General features: G+C 41.5%; 1 protein-coding gene across 1 annotated transcript; it reads right to left on the reverse strand.

The window, feature by feature from the left end:
- Positions 1-8,707: 8,707 nt before the first annotated feature.
- On the reverse strand, positions 8,708-9,664 carry LOC309391671 (mas-related G-protein coupled receptor member H-like; the record flags this gene model as incomplete). Its single annotated transcript, XM_081952336.1, has 1 exon — positions 8,708-9,664. Exon 1 carries the CDS (start codon positions 9,623-9,625, stop codon positions 8,708-8,710), a length of 918 nt encoding a protein of 305 aa, XP_081808462.1. The 5' UTR covers positions 9,626-9,664.
- Positions 9,665-20,383: the final 10,719 nt, after the last annotated feature.

Below are 20,383 nucleotides of genomic sequence, written 5' to 3' on the forward strand. Positions count from 1 at the left end.
CAAGAGACTTCTGTAATGCTCCAATAGCTTCTTATTTTAGAATGGAAGTTCCTATTTGGAAAAAAAAGGAAAGCAGTCAGGATTTATGACTTCTCCATAATCATTGTTGCTTCCTCTCTATCTTATCTCCAGCTAGACTGGGAGAACTTTTGGACCTCTCTGAATAGTAATATTAAGAATTACGACAGATGAAGAGTGCCTCTCCTATAAACAATAAAACGAAGCATACTTTACAGAAATCCATACCAAATCAGATATGGGGAAAATGGTATAGGTGGATGGAGGAAAGAAACAAGGATCAATGAAAGAAGCCAATAAAGGCCAAAAATAGAAGTTAAGAAGAATTTTCATATATATATATGCACTTAAGAGAGTTTAAACTTATTATTAGAGGTAATCACCCAATATATCAGATAGATTAGTAAAATAAGAGGGTTACAAATGGCAAAACTCAAATGAAATATATTAGAAGGGGAAATAACATAAATAGAACTATACAGATTTGAAACTGCTATTAGAAGGAACATGAAGTTCCAATGTACAGTGTAAATGTAGCTTATGTCTAAGTTCTGTGTGTGTGTATTTTGTATGTTTGTAAATATTTTTTAAAAAAATAGAATGGAAGTTCCTATTTGAAAAAGAAGGAAAGCAGTCAGGATTTATTACTTCTCCATGATCGTCATTTCTTCCTCTCTATCTTATCTCCAGCTAGACTGAGAAAACCTTTTGACTTCTATGAATAGTAATATTAATAATTACGACAGATGAAGAGTGCCTCTCCCATAAACAATAAAACGAGGCATACTTTACAGAAATCCATACCAAATCTATTGTCGCTTGGGTCAACAAGGAGAAGGACACTAGATGCTTGTGCTTCTGGAATCTGGTTCCATGTAGGATAAACGATTCAGGAATGTTGGCTGAGCAACCAGGGCCAGCAGCTGTAGGTCTAATGGAACAAATGTTTTTAATAGTCACAAATATGCAAAGATTGAAAGCAAGTAATTTTGCAATAAAGTTTTTGTTAGAAGTAATAGGTGCCTTGGGTGCAATCCCAGAACATCTGTCATGCCACGTGAACACCATCAACATTGATAAAGACATCCAATTGTACTTCCAGCACCTTCAGAAATGAGGATCGTGAGCTCTGCGGCCCTGCTCCGACCTCTCCTCATCGGAGGGCTCAAATTGAGCCATAGCCACCATGGAGGAGTGGTGAAGTAAAGGGGGACTGCCTAGCAGGTCGAGAAGAGCCACATCTCTCCAACCTGACTAGGAAAGCCTCCTCACCCGAAGACGAGGAGCAGCGGAAACAAACATGACTGCCATGAAGCCAGGGCTGCCTAAACACTTAAGACTGCTGGAGAATACAAAGTGAGTTGTGTGTGAACTGGGTGAGATAATATTTTATATTGAAAAATGACCCCAAGAAATACAAGGAGGAAGCATGTTTAAACAATGGTGGGTTTCAATTTTTTTTACTACCGGTTCACTCGTGTACTCATGCACAGAAGCATCTGGGCAGGTGGGTGGAGCCTTCCCCGCCGCGACTAATGGTTTCTCCTATCCTGGCTGAACCAGCAGAAATCTTCCTCTGCCTTAAAACCAATTGCTAGCACTGAATAACCATGTTTAAAAAATACCAGAGAAATTATGAAGAGCTTTTTTTTAAAAAATTGAACTCTCAAAGTAAAAGATGTGGTATTAAAAAGGCATGATTATATGCTGGAATTAGATCCTGAGATTTTTTAATTATTATTACATTTTCCCACGTATTGGATTTATAATTCAAAATAACCAAAATTGGAATTGTCAGCAATAACGAAGAGAGACTGGAGCAAGTTGAAGCTAGAGTGCCATTTGCTGTTAAAAGGAGAACTGTGCAATCTTGGGAATAATCATCTATATTTGCTAGATTACGAGTATTTACTTTAAAACTATTGGAGATTTATACATCAAATAAGAAATTTAGCCAAGAGACCCTGAATATTGTTGAATATTGTTGAACAAATCAAAGTGGTTGGAAGAGGCATGGATAACCCCTTGTGTGTTTTTTCTAAATTGGATTGACTGCTGGTTGATTTGACATTTAAAAGTGTGATTCTAATAATTTCTGGACAATTGACCCAAAAGGAGATTTGTTAAGCAAAGATGTAATGCAGGATGGAAGTAAGCAGAGAAAATGGAATGGATCTGATGTATCAAAACATTAAGGATTTTATAAAGAAACTACATAAGGAGATGATGCAAATATTTGATTGTATAGACCAAAAATTGGAAAATATAATACAAGGAACAACAAACAAAGACCATGAAAATAAGGAAAGAATGAAGCTACCAGAAGAAACAGAGGAGATAGCAGAATTGAGAAACGACCAAGAAGAAGGCAAGAATGAGGAGACATTATTAAAGTTAATAGCAAATAGGGAATTAAAACAAGGGGAAAATATCTTAAAAGATTTGAAAGGGGAATGGAAGAAACAGGAAAATAACTGGGGGGAAAGGACAGGGGTTAGAACAAATAGATTCAAAATGTCAAATCCAGTCCGAATATGATGTGGCGAATTGAGCATCCTACTATAATTCATTGAACTTATAGGCTAGCAAATGCTCAGTGACCCTGTGCAGCTCATAACAATGAAAAATAAATTACTAAATTAAAGGAGCGATAATGATAACAATATATATATACAACATAAGGAAATTGGATGTAAACTCTAAACAGTGATTTGGAAAGGAGGGTTAGAAAATTTTGTTACTAAATATTATGGACGTTTAGCTAGAATAGGCCATAAGGATTCAGTGTTATTGGAGGATTTTAGAAATAGCAAATGGAATGCCAGTATGTGGTTATGTATTAAATCTTGGTATATTTTATGATGAAGGGCGTTTAAACAATTATAGTCAAATGAAAATGGAGGTATGATGATGGTAACCTGTATAAATATCTGTTAAAATATTTGAGTTAATATGAATTATGCTTGATGACTGTGGAAGAGATGCACGAAAGTCCTTTGTAACCAACTGATACACTTTCTACAGTATGTAAAGAAGGAAGATTTTATGTGTTGTGTTTGTTTTGAAAAAAAATATTAAAGAAAAGAAAAGAAAAATACATTACTTAAAATCAATCCATACCAGCCGCAAGGGAAAGGGGGAGTCTCAATCCTCTCTTTGCACACATCCTAGAAACATCTTCTTGGCTAATTTTAGAAGCAAATTAGTAGACTAAAATAAACTTTGATTAATTCAACTCAGCAAGTTGAGCACTGGCTCCTTTGCCCATGCAACAATGCATTGCTCTTTGGATTGAGTTTTGATTCTCCTAAACACAACAGAACAGAGTAACAGAGTCGGAAGGGACCTTGGAGGTCTTCTAGTCTAACCCCCTGGTCAAGCAGGAGACCCCTCTACCATTTCAGACCAGGGATTGTCCAATCTCCTCTTAAAAGCCTCTCGTGATGGAGCATCCACACCAGTGAAGTCATTGGTGATCTTCCAAATGTTGTCAGGACTGTCAGTCATGGTGACACAAGTTGAATTGGGAGTGCAGGAGCACAGATCCTCTGGCATAAAAGGGACAACAGCCAGCAAGATTGAGATTCTAGGTTCTGTCACATCCTAAGACTTAAAATGGACACCTATCATCAAAAACATCATCCCAAAAGCACAACAGAGAATGTTCTTCCTGCGTCAAGTCAGAAAGCCCAGGGTCCCCAAAGAGCTGCTGGAACAGTTCTACAAAGGAATCATTGAGCTTGTCATTTGTACGTCTGCAACTGCCTGGCTTGGCACTGCAACGAAACAAATATCAGATACCAGGGTCTTGGACGTTTAGGCACGGACCCTTGGCTGCACCTCCTTTCCCTCGGCCATCTGCCTCAGCACATTTACAGCTGGCTTCACTGCTGGCCCTTTCCTGGCCATTCTCCATGGACAATAGGCCCGTGGCCCTCCACTCCTCACCTTTTGTCCCTGCCCATTTGCTCAGACACTGTTTGACCCAGTCCTTTGGCTGCACAGGACAAATAGCCCCCAGATAATCGGGTGGCAGGCAGAAGCAATGGTGCTGTGGGGACACCATGCTGTTCTGACCCAGGCTTCCCAAGAGCATGAAGCAAATGCCTTGTCCTGACGAAAACCCCTTTCATTACTGTGAATTCTGCTCATTCGCATCCAGCAAAGTCTTTCAAGGGAGGATTTATAGTCACAGACCTTCTCTGGCATGTAGAGCTGCCAGGCCGATATCTGCAAAACTTGGTAAGGAGTCTCGGAGAATCACGAACCAATTAAGCGAACTAATTGTCTCCTGCAAACTCCACTCCCTTTTGCTCCTCTTTTATTCCCTATGGAAGGGGCCATTCATCGTCCACCTGTGGCCTTACTCCCAAGTTGACCCCTGTTCTTTAGCTGTTCTCTTCATCTGGCAACTCTGCACATGGTCACACTGGGAACAGGCTCCAGCTGTTCCTCTGCCTCACTGATGTCTGAAGGCAGCTGATAACTGTCAGACGGCCCTGGCCCCCTCTCTGCCTCCGACACAGAGCCCTCATCAGAGCCTTCCCCAGACTCCAGGACTGGCCCATGTTCCTCCCCAAACTCATCACTGTCCGAAACTGCTGCCAGCTCCCCTGGTGGGACACAACGCATGCCATGGATGATGTGCAATCACAGAGGCAGGGGGGGGGGGGGCGATGCAATGCAAGAAATTATCTTTAAAAGTGCAAAAGAATCCCGTTGCTTGGGGGAACCTTGTAGATCTGTCAACTAGACTAGAGGGGAAGGGGAGTGGTGGCAGGAGTAGCAACTTTTAGAGCCACTGGGGTGCAGACAGGTGAGAGTGAGTTGGGCAGAAGAGCTTAGCTCACAACTCAACTCCAACAAAAGGGGGGGGGAGAAGAAGCAAGGCTGGCATAGTTTCTGGTCTTGCAGGGGGCATGCTGGGCACAGCAGGCCAAAGGAGGTGGTGCACAGCTTGGGGCATTGCATGGAAAGTGGCGGGGTGCGGTAGGGGAAGGGAGGTGGTATGCAGTTTCTAGCATTGTGCGGGGGGGCATGGGGATGCAACGGGTAAATAGAGGTGGCATGCAGCTTGTGAGGGGCCCCCATTCCCACTACAGCCTGACACCTAATTGGCAGTTCTACTGCACCCCCCACCACCACCTCTGTTCACCTGCCACACTGCGCCCCAACATTCAACAACACCAGAAGCTGCGCCCCATCTCCAATCCCCTGGATTCCCAACCAGCTTTTCAATTTCCATATAAAACTAATAAAAGGCAGGATAAAAACCTAACTAAATAAATAAAATTGAAAGCTGGATAACAAACTGAGAATAAGATTTTCATTTGGCCGTGGGATTCTGTGGTATTAACCAATACCATCTTACAATGCAATACAATAGTAGAGTTGGAAGGGACCTTGGAGGTCTTCTAGTCCAACCCCCTGCCTAGGCAGGAAACCCTATACCGTATCTTAATGGTTCCCAAGCCCTATCCTGAACTCAAGAACTGAAAAGGTATTTTGCAAATAACCATTACTACCACTCAAGCGCTCCCTTTGCTTCTGACATACCTGTTGATTATAGGAGGAATCTCCAGGAGACGCAGGAACAGATCTCTTTCAGAATCTCATGATCAAATGAGATTCCCGTAGGCTGCAACTGAAGCAATGACAACTGGAACAGAGAATTTATGTGGCCCAAGCCACAAGCTTAGGTAGAAAAACCCCAGAAAACTTGCTTAATATCCTTCTCTGAATTTTGGAAGGTAAAATGTTCACACATACCATTTGCAGAGGCTTAAACATGTGATAGTAACTTGGAAGCAGGAACAAACTAAAACAATATCTGACATCCAACCTAATGTGAAAGTCCTATTCGTCTTTCTTTGGGACGGTTTTTCAGTTGGCCAAGCTGAAGCATATTCCTCGGGTGATTTCTAGAAGAGCTTGAGATCCTTACATTGTTTCTGCAGGAAAACTGTGTGAGAAAATTCAAGGGCCTCTCTCTTAATGTATAACGATTTCTTTCTGTACTTTCTGAAGCTTTTTCAAAATTGTGAAATTTGACTGTACGTTATCATTCAGAAATCGCTAGATAGTGAGAAGCGCAGCATATACAGCTCCTGGAGGCAAGCTGTTCCACTGATTAATTGTTCTAACTGTCAGGAAATTTCTCTTCAGTTCTGGGTTGCTTCTTTTCTTGATTAGTTTCCACCCATTGCTTCTTGTCCTGCCCTCAGGTGCTTTAGAGAATAGTTTTACTCCCTCTTTTTTGTGAGAACCCCTGAGATATTGGAACACTGCTATCATGTCTCCCCTAGTCCTTCTTTCTATTAAACTAGACATACCCAGTTCCTGCAATCGTTCTTCATATGTTTTAGTCTCCAGTCCCCTAATCATCTTTGTTGCTCTTCTCTGCACTCTTTCTATCTTATAAACTTAATAACAGAATAACAAGAGTTGGAAGGAACCTTGGAGGTCTTCCAGTCCAACCCCCTGCCTAGGCAGGAAACCCTATACCGTTTCAGACAAATGGCTATCCAACATCTTCTTAAAGACTTCCAGTGTTCGCGCATTCACAACTTCTGGAGGCAAGCTGTTCCACTGATTCATTGTTCTAACTGTCAGGAAATTTCTCCTCAGTTCTAAGTTGCTTATCTCCTTGATTAGTTTCCACCCATTGCTTCTTGTCCTGCCCTCAGGTGCCTTGGAGAATAGTTTGACTCCCTTTTCTTTGTGGCAACCCCTGAGATATTGGAAGACTGCTACCATGTCTCCCCTAGTCCTTCTTTCTATTAAACTAGACATACCCAGTTCCTGCAATCGTTCTTCATATGTTTTAGTCTCCAGTCCCCTAATCATCTTTGTTGCTCTTCTCTGCACTCTTTCTATCTTATAAACTTAATAACAGAATAACAACAGTTGGAAGGAACCTTGGAGGTCTTCTAGTCCAACCCCCTGCCTAGGCAGGAAACCCTATACCGTTTCAGACAAATGGCTATCCAACATCTTCTTAAAGACTTCCAGTGTTGGGGCATTCACAACTTCTGGAGGCAAAGCTGTTCCACTGATTAATTGTTTTAACTGTCAGGAAGTTTCTCCTCAGTTCTAAGTTGCTTCCCTCCTGGATTAGTTTCCACCCGTTGCTTCTTGTTCTACCCTCAGGTGCCTTGGAGAACAGTTTGACTCCCTTCTTTGTGGCAACCCCTGAGATATTGGAAGACTGCTACCATGTCTCCCCTAGTTCTTCTTTTCATTGAAGTAGACGTACCCAGTTCCTGCAACCGTTCTTTATGTGTTTTGTATTTTATTAGATATATTGCTCTCAGACTGTAAACTTTTGCATAGCTCAAAAGACACCAAGCCTCTTGTGACACTTGGCCAGAAATTAAAACTATGGCATCTGTTCACAATTTTTTAGGCTACATCCTGCATCATTTTAATTACCTATTATGCACCTAATTGTTGACCAGCCAAATAGGCCATGTGTGAGATGTATGACCCATTTTCAGCCTCCCCGGCCTCCTGCAGCACTCTGCCATCCAAACATGGGCTGCAGGTAGACCTCAGGAGGCCTCTGAGCGGCCCGTTTTGACAAGTATAGCATTGAAGGAGGCATCCATCCCATCTCACCCCTGCCTCCTGACCCGTGGAGAACTACAACGCTGATCTGGCTGTCAAAGAAATCCAGTTTGACACCCCTGATTTAGACTTATGGTAGTGGCCAAAATTGTGGAAACCTTTTGGGAAAAGTGTATTTTTGAAGTTTGATGGCTAATAACACCACTTATTTTTTTTGGGGGGGGGAGTAGTACCATAAAATTATATATCAATGGAAAGATAATTTAATGGAAATGGCAATGCAATAACTTTGATAAGGATTTGCTGTTATAATAGCAGTTATAAAGAAGAAAAGTGAAACACGTAGAAAAATATGAGGTATACGAAAATTGTATCTGACAAATGTCCCCCTCTCAGCTTCAATACATGAGATCAATAACGGAATCGAATCCTACTCTGATCTGATCTGGTTCATTGACAAAAACAAGATGGCACCTGATTGGCTCTCTAAACACTCATGCTCATTGGCTACAATCAGATGAAGGAAAGCTAACTGATATCAACCTAAGCAAGTTGTGCTTCCTTTTTCTGGTTATTTGGCTATAACTTTTCATAGAATACAGATACTTGAACAAACTTTGTTGCATCACATTCTTGATTACATTATCTTTCCATTGAGATACATATATTTATGGTACTACTCCAAAAGGAGTGGTGTTATTACCCATCAAGCCTCAAAACTACTATACACTTTTCTCAAAAGGTTTCTACAATTTTGGCCACTACCATAGTGGCCAAACAATACATGTTTTACAGAGTCAGCATATTGCCCCCAACAGTCTAGGTCCTCATTTCACCCACTTCAGAAAGTTGGAAGGACGACTTCCTTGTGGAGTTTCCATTTTCTGAAAAGGTTTTGTGTACGTATTTTATAGCAATGAAGGAAAAAAATCATGCTTGTCACATCCTTCCCCAATCATCAAGATGAACTCTCATAACATTCAAATTGGAGGGAAACAAAACCTCTTTATATTTTATTTCTATAAGCAAGAGATACATTTTGGACCTCATAAGAGATATCCAGCATTAGAGACAAGCTAAGATTATACTTTTAATGGAGGGTTTGGACTATGTTTGCAAACTTCTATCCGATTTGAGGAGCTTCATCTTCCTTGAAGACACCTTGAAAAATGACCTTAATGTTCTCCAAAGATGGAGCTAGTTTCTTTCTCCCAATTAGAAAGTAGATCACTGGGTTAAGACTGCTGTTAACAGAAGCAAACAGAAAACAATAGCTCTCCAAATCAGGAAATATATCCCAATAATCCATGCCAAGAAAATATGCAGTGAACACATAGATCCAAAAAGGAATAGAAAACATGAAGAAACAGAGAAGTGTAATTAAGATCATTGCTAAAAGTCTTCTCCGTTTTAACTGTTTAGGTTTAAGATATATTTTGATGAACAGGATCACAATAGAGAATGTGATGAATGGAAAGGAAAGCACAACAGTCACCAATAAATCGAAATCTACAATAACGACATATAGAAATACATATTCCATAATGTTTGGAATTCCAACCAGGAGGAAAGAGAAGACCCATAGAAAGGCACACACAACAGAGGACAAATACTTTGGCCGTGAATAGCGATGCCAGATTGGGAAGAGGACAGAAACACACCGGTCAATGCTGATGACCGTCAGAAGAAATACTCCAGCAATGTACATGATCCGGGAGAAAGAAAGAAAGAATAACTTAGACATGTCTGATTTATCTGCAAAAAGAGAAATGGAAAAAATAGCCATAGATAGAAGGAATCCAAAGTCAGCCACAGCTAAATTGAGAATCAACACAATGAAAGGGGTTCTCTTAATCTGGAAACCAAGTATCTGGATAACAATTCCATTTAATGGGAGTCCAATACAGCAAACGATCAGTGTGGCTGACAATATGACACGTTCAGAATTGATGGGCGTATTTTGTTTCTCATCCAAATCATCTGGATAGCCAGACGCAGAAAATCCTTCTGTATCATCGCTGTATTCCAGGCTGAACTTCATCAAGAGACTTCTGTAATGCTCCAATAGCTTCTTATTTTAGAATGGAAGTTCCTATTTGGAAAAAAAAGGAAAGCAGTCAGGATTTATGACTTCTCCATAATCATTGTTGCTTCCTCTCTATCTTATCTCCAGCTAGACTGGGAGAACTTTTGGACCTCTCTGAATAGTAATATTAAGAATTACGACAGATGAAGAGTGCCTCTCCTATAAACAATAAAACGAAGCATACTTTACAGAAATCCATACCAAATCAGATATGGGGAAAATGGTATAGGTGGATGGAGGAAAGAAACAAGGATCAATGAAAGAAGCCAATAAAGGCCAAAAATAGAAGTTAAGAAGAATTTTCATATATATATGCACTTAAGAGAGTTTAAACTTATTATTAGAGGTAATCACCCAATATATCAGATAGATTAGTAAAATAAGAGGGTTACAAATGGCAAAACTCAAATGAAATATATTAGAAGGGGAAATAACATAAATAGAACTATACAGATTTGAAACTGCTATTAGAAGGAACATGAAGTTCCAATGTACAGTGTAAATGTAGCTTATGTCTAAGTTCTGTGTGTGTGTATTTTGTATGTTTGTAAATATTTTTTAAAAAAATAGAATGGAAGTTCCTATTTGAAAAAGAAGGAAAGCAGTCAGGATTTATTACTTCTCCATGATCGTCATTTCTTCCTCTCTATCTTATCTCCAGCTAGACTGAGAAAACCTTTTGACTTCTATGAATAGTAATATTAATAATTACGACAGATGAAGAGTGCCTCTCCCATAAACAATAAAACGAGGCATACTTTACAGAAATCCATACCAAATCTATTGTCGCTTGGGTCAACAAGGAGAAGGACACTAGATGCTTGTGCTTCTGGAATCTGGTTCCATGTAGGATAAACGATTCAGGAATGTTGGCTGAGCAACCAGGGCCAGCAGCTGTAGGTCTAATGGAACAAATGTTTTTAATAGTCACAAATATGCAAAGATTGAAAGCAAGTAATTTTGCAATAAAGTTTTTGTTAGAAGTAATAGGTGCCTTGGGTGCAATCCCAGAACATCTGTCATGCCACGTGAACACCATCAACATTGATAAAGACATCCAATTGTACTTCCAGCACCTTCAGAAATGAGGATCGTGAGCTCTGCGGCCCTGCTCCGACCTCTCCTCATCGGAGGGCTCAAATTGAGCCATAGCCACCATGGAGGAGTGGTGAAGTAAAGGGGGACTGCCTAGCAGGTCGAGAAGAGCCACATCTCTCCAACCTGACTAGGAAAGCCTCCTCACCCGAAGACGAGGAGCAGCGGAAACAAACATGACTGCCATGAAGCCAGGGCTGCCTAAACACTTAAGACTGCTGGAGAATACAAAGTGAGTTGTGTGTGAACTGGGTGAGATAATATTTTATATTGAAAAATGACCCCAAGAAATACAAGGAGGAAGCATGTTTAAACAATGGTGGGTTTCAATTTTTTTTACTACCGGTTCACTCGTGTACTCATGCACAGAAGCATCTGGGCAGGTGGGTGGAGCCTTCCCCGCCGCGACTAATGGTTTCTCCTATCCTGGCTGAACCAGCAGAAATCTTCCTCTGCCTTAAAACCAATTGCTAGCACTGAATAACCATGTTTAAAAAATACCAGAGAAATTATGAAGAGCTTTTTTAAAAAAAATTGAACTCTCAAAGTAAAAGATGTGGTATTAAAAAGGCATGATTATATGCTGGAATTAGATCCTGAGATTTTTTAATTATTATTACATTTTCCCACGTATTGGATTTATAATTCAAAATAACCAAAATTGGAATTGTCAGCAATAACGAAGAGAGACTGGAGCAAGTTGAAGCTAGAGTGCCATTTGCTGTTAAAAGGAGAACTGTGCAATCTTGGGAATAATCATCTATATTTGCTAGATTACGAGTATTTACTTTAAAACTATTGGAGATTTATACATCAAATAAGAAATTTAGCCAAGAGACCCTGAATATTGTTGAATATTGTTGAACAAATCAAAGTGGTTGGAAGAGGCATGGATAACCCCTTGTGTGTTTTTTCTAAATTGGATTGACTGCTGGTTGATTTGACATTTAAAAGTGTGATTCTAATAATTTCTGGACAATTGACCCAAAAGGAGATTTGTTAAGCAAAGATGTAATGCAGGATGGAAGTAAGCAGAGAAAATGGAATGGATCTGATGTATCAAAACATTAAGGATTTTATAAAGAAACTACATAAGGAGATGATGCAAATATTTGATTGTATAGACCAAAAATTGGAAAATATAATACAAGGAACAACAAACAAAGACCATGAAAATAAGGAAAGAATGAAGCTACCAGAAGAAACAGAGGAGATAGCAGAATTGAGAAACGACCAAGAAGAAGGCAAGAATGAGGAGACATTATTAAAGTTAATAGCAAATAGGGAATTAAAACAAGGGGAAAATATCTTAAAAGATTTGAAAGGGGAATGGAAGAAACAGGAAAATAACTGGGGGGAAAGGACAGGGGTTAGAACAAATAGATTCAAAATGTCAAATCCAGTCCGAATATGATGTGGCGAATTGAGCATCCTACTATAATTCATTGAACTTATAGGCTAGCAAATGCTCAGTGACCCTGTGCAGCTCATAACAATGAAAAATAAATTACTAAATTAAAGGAGCGATAATGATAACAATATATATATACAACATAAGGAAATTGGATGTAAACTCTAAACAGTGATTTGGAAAGGAGGGTTAGAAAATTTTGTTACTAAATATTATGGACGTTTAGCTAGAATAGGCCATAAGGATTCAGTGTTATTGGAGGATTTTAGAAATAGCAAATGGAATGCCAGTATGTGGTTATGTATTAAATCTTGGTATATTTTATGATGAAGGGCGTTTAAACAATTATAGTCAAATGAAAATGGAGGTATGATGATGGTAACCTGTATAAATATCTGTTAAAATATTTGAGTTAATATGAATTATGCTTGATGACTGTGGAAGAGATGCACGAAAGTCCTTTGTAACCAACTGATACACTTTCTACAGTATGTAAAGAAGGAAGATTTTATGTGTTGTGTTTGTTTTGAAAAAAAATATTAAAGAAAAGAAAAGAAAAATACATTACTTAAAATCAATCCATACCAGCCGCAAGGGAAAGGGGGAGTCTCAATCCTCTCTTTGCACACATCCTAGAAACATCTTCTTGGCTAATTTTAGAAGCAAATTAGTAGACTAAAATAAACTTTGATTAATTCAACTCAGCAAGTTGAGCACTGGCTCCTTTGCCCATGCAACAATGCATTGCTCTTTGGATTGAGTTTTGATTCTCCTAAACACAACAGAACAGAGTAACAGAGTCGGAAGGGACCTTGGAGGTCTTCTAGTCTAACCCCCTGGTCAAGCAGGAGACCCCTCTACCATTTCAGACCAGGGATTGTCCAATCTCCTCTTAAAAGCCTCTCGTGATGGAGCATCCACACCAGTGAAGTCATTGGTGATCTTCCAAATGTTGTCAGGACTGTCAGTCATGGTGACACAAGTTGAATTGGGAGTGCAGGAGCACAGATCCTCTGGCATAAAAGGGACAACAGCCAGCAAGATTGAGATTCTAGGTTCTGTCACATCCTAAGACTTAAAATGGACACCTATCATCAAAAACATCATCCCAAAAGCACAACAGAGAATGTTCTTCCTGCGTCAAGTCAGAAAGCCCAGGGTCCCCAAAGAGCTGCTGGAACAGTTCTACAAAGGAATCATTGAGCTTGTCATTTGTACGTCTGCAACTGCCTGGCTTGGCACTGCAACGAAACAAATATCAGATACCAGGGTCTTGGACGTTTAGGCACGGACCCTTGGCTGCACCTCCTTTCCCTCGGCCATCTGCCTCAGCACATTTACAGCTGGCTTCACTGCTGGCCCTTTCCTGGCCATTCTCCATGGACAATAGGCCCGTGGCCCTCCACTCCTCACCTTTTGTCCCTGCCCATTTGCCCAGACACTGTTTGACCCAGTCCTTTGGCTGCACAGGACAAATAGCCCCCAGATAATCGGGTGGCAGGCAGAAGCAATGGTGCTGTGGGGACACCATGCTGTTCTGACCCAGGCTTCCCAAGAGCATGAAGCAAATGCCTTGTCCTGACGAAAACCCCTTTCATTACTGTGAATTCTGCTCATTCGCATCCAGCAAAGTCTTTCAAGGGAGGATTTATAGTCACAGACCTTCTCTGGCATGTAGAGCTGCCAGGCCGATATCTGCAAAACTTGGTAAGGAGTCTCGGAGAATCACGAACCAATTAAGCGAACTAATTGTCTCCTGCAAACTCCACTCCCTTTTGCTCCTCTTTTATTCCCTATGGAAGGGGCCATTCATCGTCCACCTGTGGCCTTACTCCCAAGTTGACCCCTGTTCTTTAGCTGTTCTCTTCATCTGGCAACTCTGCACATGGTCACACTGGGAACAGGCTCCAGCTGTTCCTCTGCCTCACTGATGTCTGAAGGCAGCTGATAACTGTCAGACGGCCCTGGCCCCCTCTCTGCCTCCGACACAGAGCCCTCATCAGAGCCTTCCCCAGATTCCAGGACTGGCCCATGTTCCTCCCCAAACTCATCACTGTCCGAAACTGCTGCCAGCTCCCCTGGTGGGACACAACGCATGCCATGGATGATGTGCAATCACAGAGGCAGGGGGGGGGCGATGCAATGCAAGAAATTATCTTTAAAAGTGCAAAAGAATCCCGTTGCTTGGGGGAACCTTGTAGATCTGTCAACTAGACTAGAGGGGAAGGGGAGTGGTGGCAGGAGTAGCAACTTTTAGAGCCACTGGGGTGCAGACAGGTGAGAGTGAGTTGGGCAGAAGAGCTTAGCTCACAACTCAACTCCAACAAAAGGGGGGGGGAGAAGAAGCAAGGCTGGCATAGTTTCTGGTCTTGCAGGGGGCATGCTGGGCACAGCAGGCCAAAGGAGGTGGTGCACAGCTTGGGGCATTGCATGGAAAGTGGCGGGGTGCGGTAGGGGAAGGGAGGTGGTATGCAGTTTCTAGCATTGTGCGGGGGGGCATGGGGATGCAACGGGTAAATAGAGGTGGCATGCAGCTTGTGAGGGGCCCCCATTCCCACTACAGCCTGACACCTAATGGGCAGTTCTACTGCACCCCCCACCACCACCTCTGTTCACCTGCCACACTGCGCCCCAACATTCAACAACACCAGAAGCTGCGCCCCATCTCCAATCCCCTGGATTCCCAACCAGCTTTTCAATTTCCATATAAAACTAATAAAAGGCAGGATAAAAACCTAACTAAATAAATAAAATTGAAAGCTGGATAACAAACTGAGAATAAGATTTTCATTTGGCCGTGGGATTCTGTGGTATTAACCAATACCATCTTACAATGCAATACAATAGTAGAGTTGGAAGGGACCTTGGAGGTCTTCTAGTCCAACCCCCTGCCTAGGCAGGAAACCCTATACCGTATCTTAATGGTTCCCAAGCCCTATCCTGAACTCAAGAACTGAAAAGGTATTTTGCAAATAACCATTACTACCACTCAAGCGCTCCCTTTGCTTCTGACATACCTGTTGATTATAGGAGGAATCTCCAGGAGACGCAGGAACAGATCTCTTTCAGAATCTCATGATCAAATGAGATTCCCGTAGGCTGCAACTGAAGCAATGACAAGTGGAACAGAGAATTTATGTGGCCCAAGCCACAAGCTTAGGTAGAAAAACCCCAGAAAACTTGCTTAATATCCTTCTCTGAATTTTGGAAGGTAAAATGTTCACACATACCATTTGCAGAGGCTTAAACATGTGATAGTAACTTGGAAGCAGGAACAAACTAAAACAATATCTGACATCCAACCTAATGTGAAAGTCCTATTCGTCTTTCTTTGGGACGGTTTTTCAGTTGGCCAAGCTGAAGCATATTCCTCGGGTGATTTCTAGAAGAGCTTGAGATCCTTACATTGTTTCTGCAGGAAAACTGTGTGAGAAAATTCATGGGCCTCTCTCTTAATGTATAACGATTTCTTTCTGTACTTTCTGAAGCTTTTTCAAAATTGTGAAATTTGACTGTACGTTATCATTCAGAAATCGCTAGATAGTGAGAAGTGCAGCATATACAGCTCCTGGAGGCAAGCTGTTCCACTGATTAATTGTTCTAACTGTCAGGAAATTTCTCTTCAGTTCTGGGTTGCTTCTTTTCTTGATTAGTTTCCACCCATTGCTTCTTGTCCTGCCCTCAGGTGCTTTAGAGAATAGTTTTACTCCCTCTTTTTTGTGAGAACCCCTGAGATATTGGAACACTGCTATCATGTCTCCCCTAGTCCTTCTTTCTATTAAACTAGACATACCCAGTTCCTGCAATCGTTCTTCATATGTTTTAGTCTCCAGTCCCCTAATCATCTTTGTTGCTCTTCTCTGCACTCTTTCTATCTTATAAACTTAATAACAGAATAACAAGAGTTGGAAGGAACCTTGGAGGTCTTCCAGTCCAACCCCCTGCCTAGGCAGGAAACCCTATACCGTTTCAGACAAATGGCTATCCAACATCTTCTTAAAGACTTCCAGTGTTCGCGCATTCACAACTTCTGGAGGCAAGCTGTTCCACTGATTCATTGTTCTAACTGTCAGGAAATTTCTCCTCAGTTCTAAGTTGCTTATCTCCTTGATTAGTTTCCACCCATTGCTTCTTGTCCTGCCCTCAGGTGCCTTGGAGAATAGTTTGACTCCCTTTTCTTTGTGGCAACCCCTGAGATATTGGAAGACTGCTACCATGTCTCCCCTAGTCCTTCTTTCTATTAAACTAGACACACCCAGTTTCTGCAACCGTTCTTCATATGTTTTAGTCTCCAGTCCCCTAATCATCTTTGTTGCTCTTCTCTGCACTCTTTCTATCTTATAAACCTAATAACAAAATAACAGAGTTGGAAGGGACCTTGGAGGTCTTCTAGTCCAATCCCCTGCCTAGGCAGGAAACCCTATACCGTTTCAGACAAATGGCTATCCAACATCTTCTTAAAGGCTTCCAGTGTTGGGGCATTCACAACTTCTGGAGGCAAAGCTGTTCCACTGATTAATTGTTTTAACTGTCAGGAAGTTTCTCCTCAGTTCTAAGTTGCTTCCCTCCTGGATTAGTTTCCACCCGTTGCTTCTTGTTCTACCCTCAGGTGCCTTGGAGAACAGTTTGACTCCCTTCTTTGTGGCAACCCCTGAGATATTGGAAGACTGCTACCATGTCTCCCCTAGTTCTTCTTTTCATTGAAGTAGACGTACCCAGTTCCTGCAACCGTTCTTTATGTGTTTTGTATTTTATTAGATATATTGCTCTCAGACTGTAAACCTTTGCATAGCTCAAAAGACACCAAGCCTCTTGTGACACTTGGCCAGAAATTAAAACTATGGCATCTGTTCACAATTTTTTAGGCTACATCCTGCATCATTTTAATTACCTATTATGGACCTAATTGTTGACCGGCGAAATAGGCCATGTGTGAGATGTATGACACATTTTCAGCCTCCCCGGCCTCCTGCAGCACTCTGCCATCCAAACATGGGCTGCAGGTAGACCTCAGGAGGCCTCTGAGCGGCCTGTTTTGACAAGTATAGCATTGAAGGAGGCATCCATCCCATCTCACCCCTGCCTCCTGACCCGTGGAGAACTACAATGCTGATCTGGCTGTCAAAGAAATCCAGTCTGACACCCCTGATTTAGACTTATGGTAGTGGCCAAAATTGTGGAAACCTTTTGGGAAAAGTGTATTTTTGAAGTTTGATGGCTAATAACACCACTTCTTTTTTTTTTGGGGGGGGGGGGGGAGTAGTACCACAAAATTATATATCAATGGAAAGATAATTTAATGAAAATGGCAATGCAATAACTTTGATAAGGATTTGCTGTTATAATAGCAGTTATAAAGAAGAAAAGTGAAACATGTAGAAAAATATGAGGTATACGAAAATTGTATCTGACAAATGTCCCCCTCTCAGCTTCAATACATGAGATCAATAACGGAATCGAATCCTACTCTGATCTGATCTGGTTCATTGACAAAAACAAGATGGCACCTGATTGGCTCTCTAAACACTCATGCTCATTGGCTACAATCAGATGAAGGAAAGCTACCTGATATCAACCTAAGCAAGTTGTGCTTCCTTTTTCTGGTTATTTGGCTATAACTTTTCATAGAATACAGATACTTGAACAAACTTTGTTGCATTACATTCTTCATTACATTATCTATCCACTGAGATACATATATTTAGGGTACTACTCAAAAAAGAGTGGTGTTATTACCCATCAAGCCTCAAAACTACTATACGTTTTTTTCAAAAGGTTTCTACAATTTTGGCCACTACCGTAGTGGCCAAACAATATATGTTTTATAGAGTCAGCATATTGCCCCCAACAGTCTAGGTCCTCATTTTACCCACTTCAGAAAGTTGGAAGGACACTTCCGGTTCCGGTGGCTGACGGCGACGGGCAAGCCTTGCTCGCCCCGTGCATCCCCGGTGGGCTTCCCACTCCTTGGGGGGCACAGGATGCCCCGTAGAGGTGTCCTGCCAGGGGGCGGCACGGCGGGGGATCCCTGGATCGGCAGCGGCCGGTGGGGGGCCCCCCGCTTCGCTCCAGGAACTGGGGAGCACGAAGGGGAGACGCTCCGGCGTCTTCGCTGTGAGGCTGATCGGAGAAAAAGAGAATAGAAGGATGCGGCTGAGGTGCGGTGAGGCGTGAATTTCCTCCATTCCCTTTAACAACTTTAACAACTTTAACAAGAAAGTCAGCTGTTTAAACTTTATTTTCGGCTTGAATCGGAGAGGCGCGGCTGGAGGGATGGGGATTTCCCCCCCTCCCTTGGACAGGCGGCTGGAAACGATTTAGCTCTTAGCCCCAGGGGAAGGAGGAGGAGGAGGAGGAGGAGAGCCAACCAATGATGTCACGCCCCTACTAAGTAAATTTTCGGATTTAAACCTTAAAACAATGATGATCTGGAAACTTTGGGAACATTGAACTTTGAAAACTTTATTTTTTGCCTCTAAACCCGAAGCTGGCAGGGCAAGATGGCACACTTCCGTTGTCTTCATGAAATGTGAAATCTGACTCCACTTTTAAAGCTTCAGGCTTCCGGTCTTTGTCTCCGTGCTACTCAGACAAATCTCTTGTTGATTGCTGTCTTTTGATCCCTGGAGTGAAAAACGTTGCTCTATTGCCAGGGCCAGTGGAAACAAAAACTCTCTTCTGCCTGGTCCTTCTGTCTCCTGGTCTCTCCTGGCTGTCCTGCCTTTTTGACTGACCATTCTCTACACTGACTGAACTTTTTATCCTACAAAGAATGTCACCTAAAAAAACCACCTCCTGGAAAGCCTAGCTTTGCTGCCTCTGCCCCGACATCTGCAACCTCCAGTCCTAGTACACAATCAACGATAACAGCTTTGATCCAACCTAAATCTACGGAGATGGAGTTTCAACAAATGTTTCAGCAACTCTTACATGGACAAGAGGAAATAAAGAAACAACTGCAGGAGATGAAAGAAGAAATTAAAGAGAACCAGGCCAAAATTAATAAGAACTCACAGAGATTGGACCTTTTGGAGGGTGGGGCGGCTGAGATGAGGGAGGGGATGGAAGGGATGCAGAAGGGAAACAAAGAACTTGACACCCAGCAGATGAAAATAGAGTTTGAGAGAATGTCTCTTTATCTTAGATTTCAAAATGTGTTAGAGACAGATGATGAGAACATAAGGGACATCATGACAAACATTTTGGCTGACTACCACCAGAAAGAGAAGCAACAGATGGGGTGGGAAATAGACCTGGTTTATAGAGTGAAATCAGTCTATGCCAGAACACACAATGTTCCCAGGGAGGTACACATTAAATTTCTCAGAAAAAGCACAAGAGATGAAATTCTGAGCGCACAAAGGGGGCAAGCCCTGACATACAAAGATAAGGAGATAACCATTATGAAACAGATCCCCAAGAAAGTGAGGGGAAAAAGAAAAAGTTATTCGCAATTAGCGAATAAATTATACCAGAAGGAGGTGTGGTTCAGATGGTTGATGCCTGAAGGTATGCTAATATTCTGGGAGGAGACAAGAGTCAGAATTAATACACCCATAGAGGCACAGGCCTTTATGGAAAAAAAACAAACTACTCCTAGAAAAACCTGATGATCCTTCACTAGATACACAAGACACGGGAGGGGCCGGAGCCCTGTCGGCGGGGGGAAATGGGGCAATACCGAGAAAGCTCAGATCACAAAAATGAGTAAGAAAATCCACCTGACATAAACTGATTGAAATTATCAACTGAATTTATATGCTGACTATATGTTACTACTTAATAATGAATTATGTGCAAATGTATACTATGAGTATGGAGGGGGGGCGCTCCTACCGCACACTGCAGTTGCCAAAATTTGTAACCTTTCCCCTACCTTTTTCCTTTGCAAAATTAAAAAACCAATAAAACTTTATTATAAAAAAAAAGAAAGTTGGAAGGACGACTTCCTTCTGGAGTTTCAATTTTCTGAAAAGGTTTTGTGTACGTAGTTTATAGCAATGAAGGAAAAAAATCTTGCTTGTCACATCCTTTCCCAATCATCAAGATGAACTCTCATAACATTCAAATTGGAGGGAAACAAAACCTCTTTATATTTTATTTCTATAAGCAAGAGATACATTTTGGACCTCATAAGAGATATCCAGCATTAGAGACAAGCTAAGATTATACTTTTAATGGAGGGTTTGGATTATGTTTGCAAACTT

The sequence above is a fragment of the Natrix helvetica genome (genome assembly GCF_964273705.1).
Source record: "Natrix helvetica genome assembly, chromosome: 4".
Classification (NCBI taxonomy): domain Eukaryota; kingdom Metazoa; phylum Chordata; class Lepidosauria; order Squamata; family Natricidae; genus Natrix; species Natrix helvetica.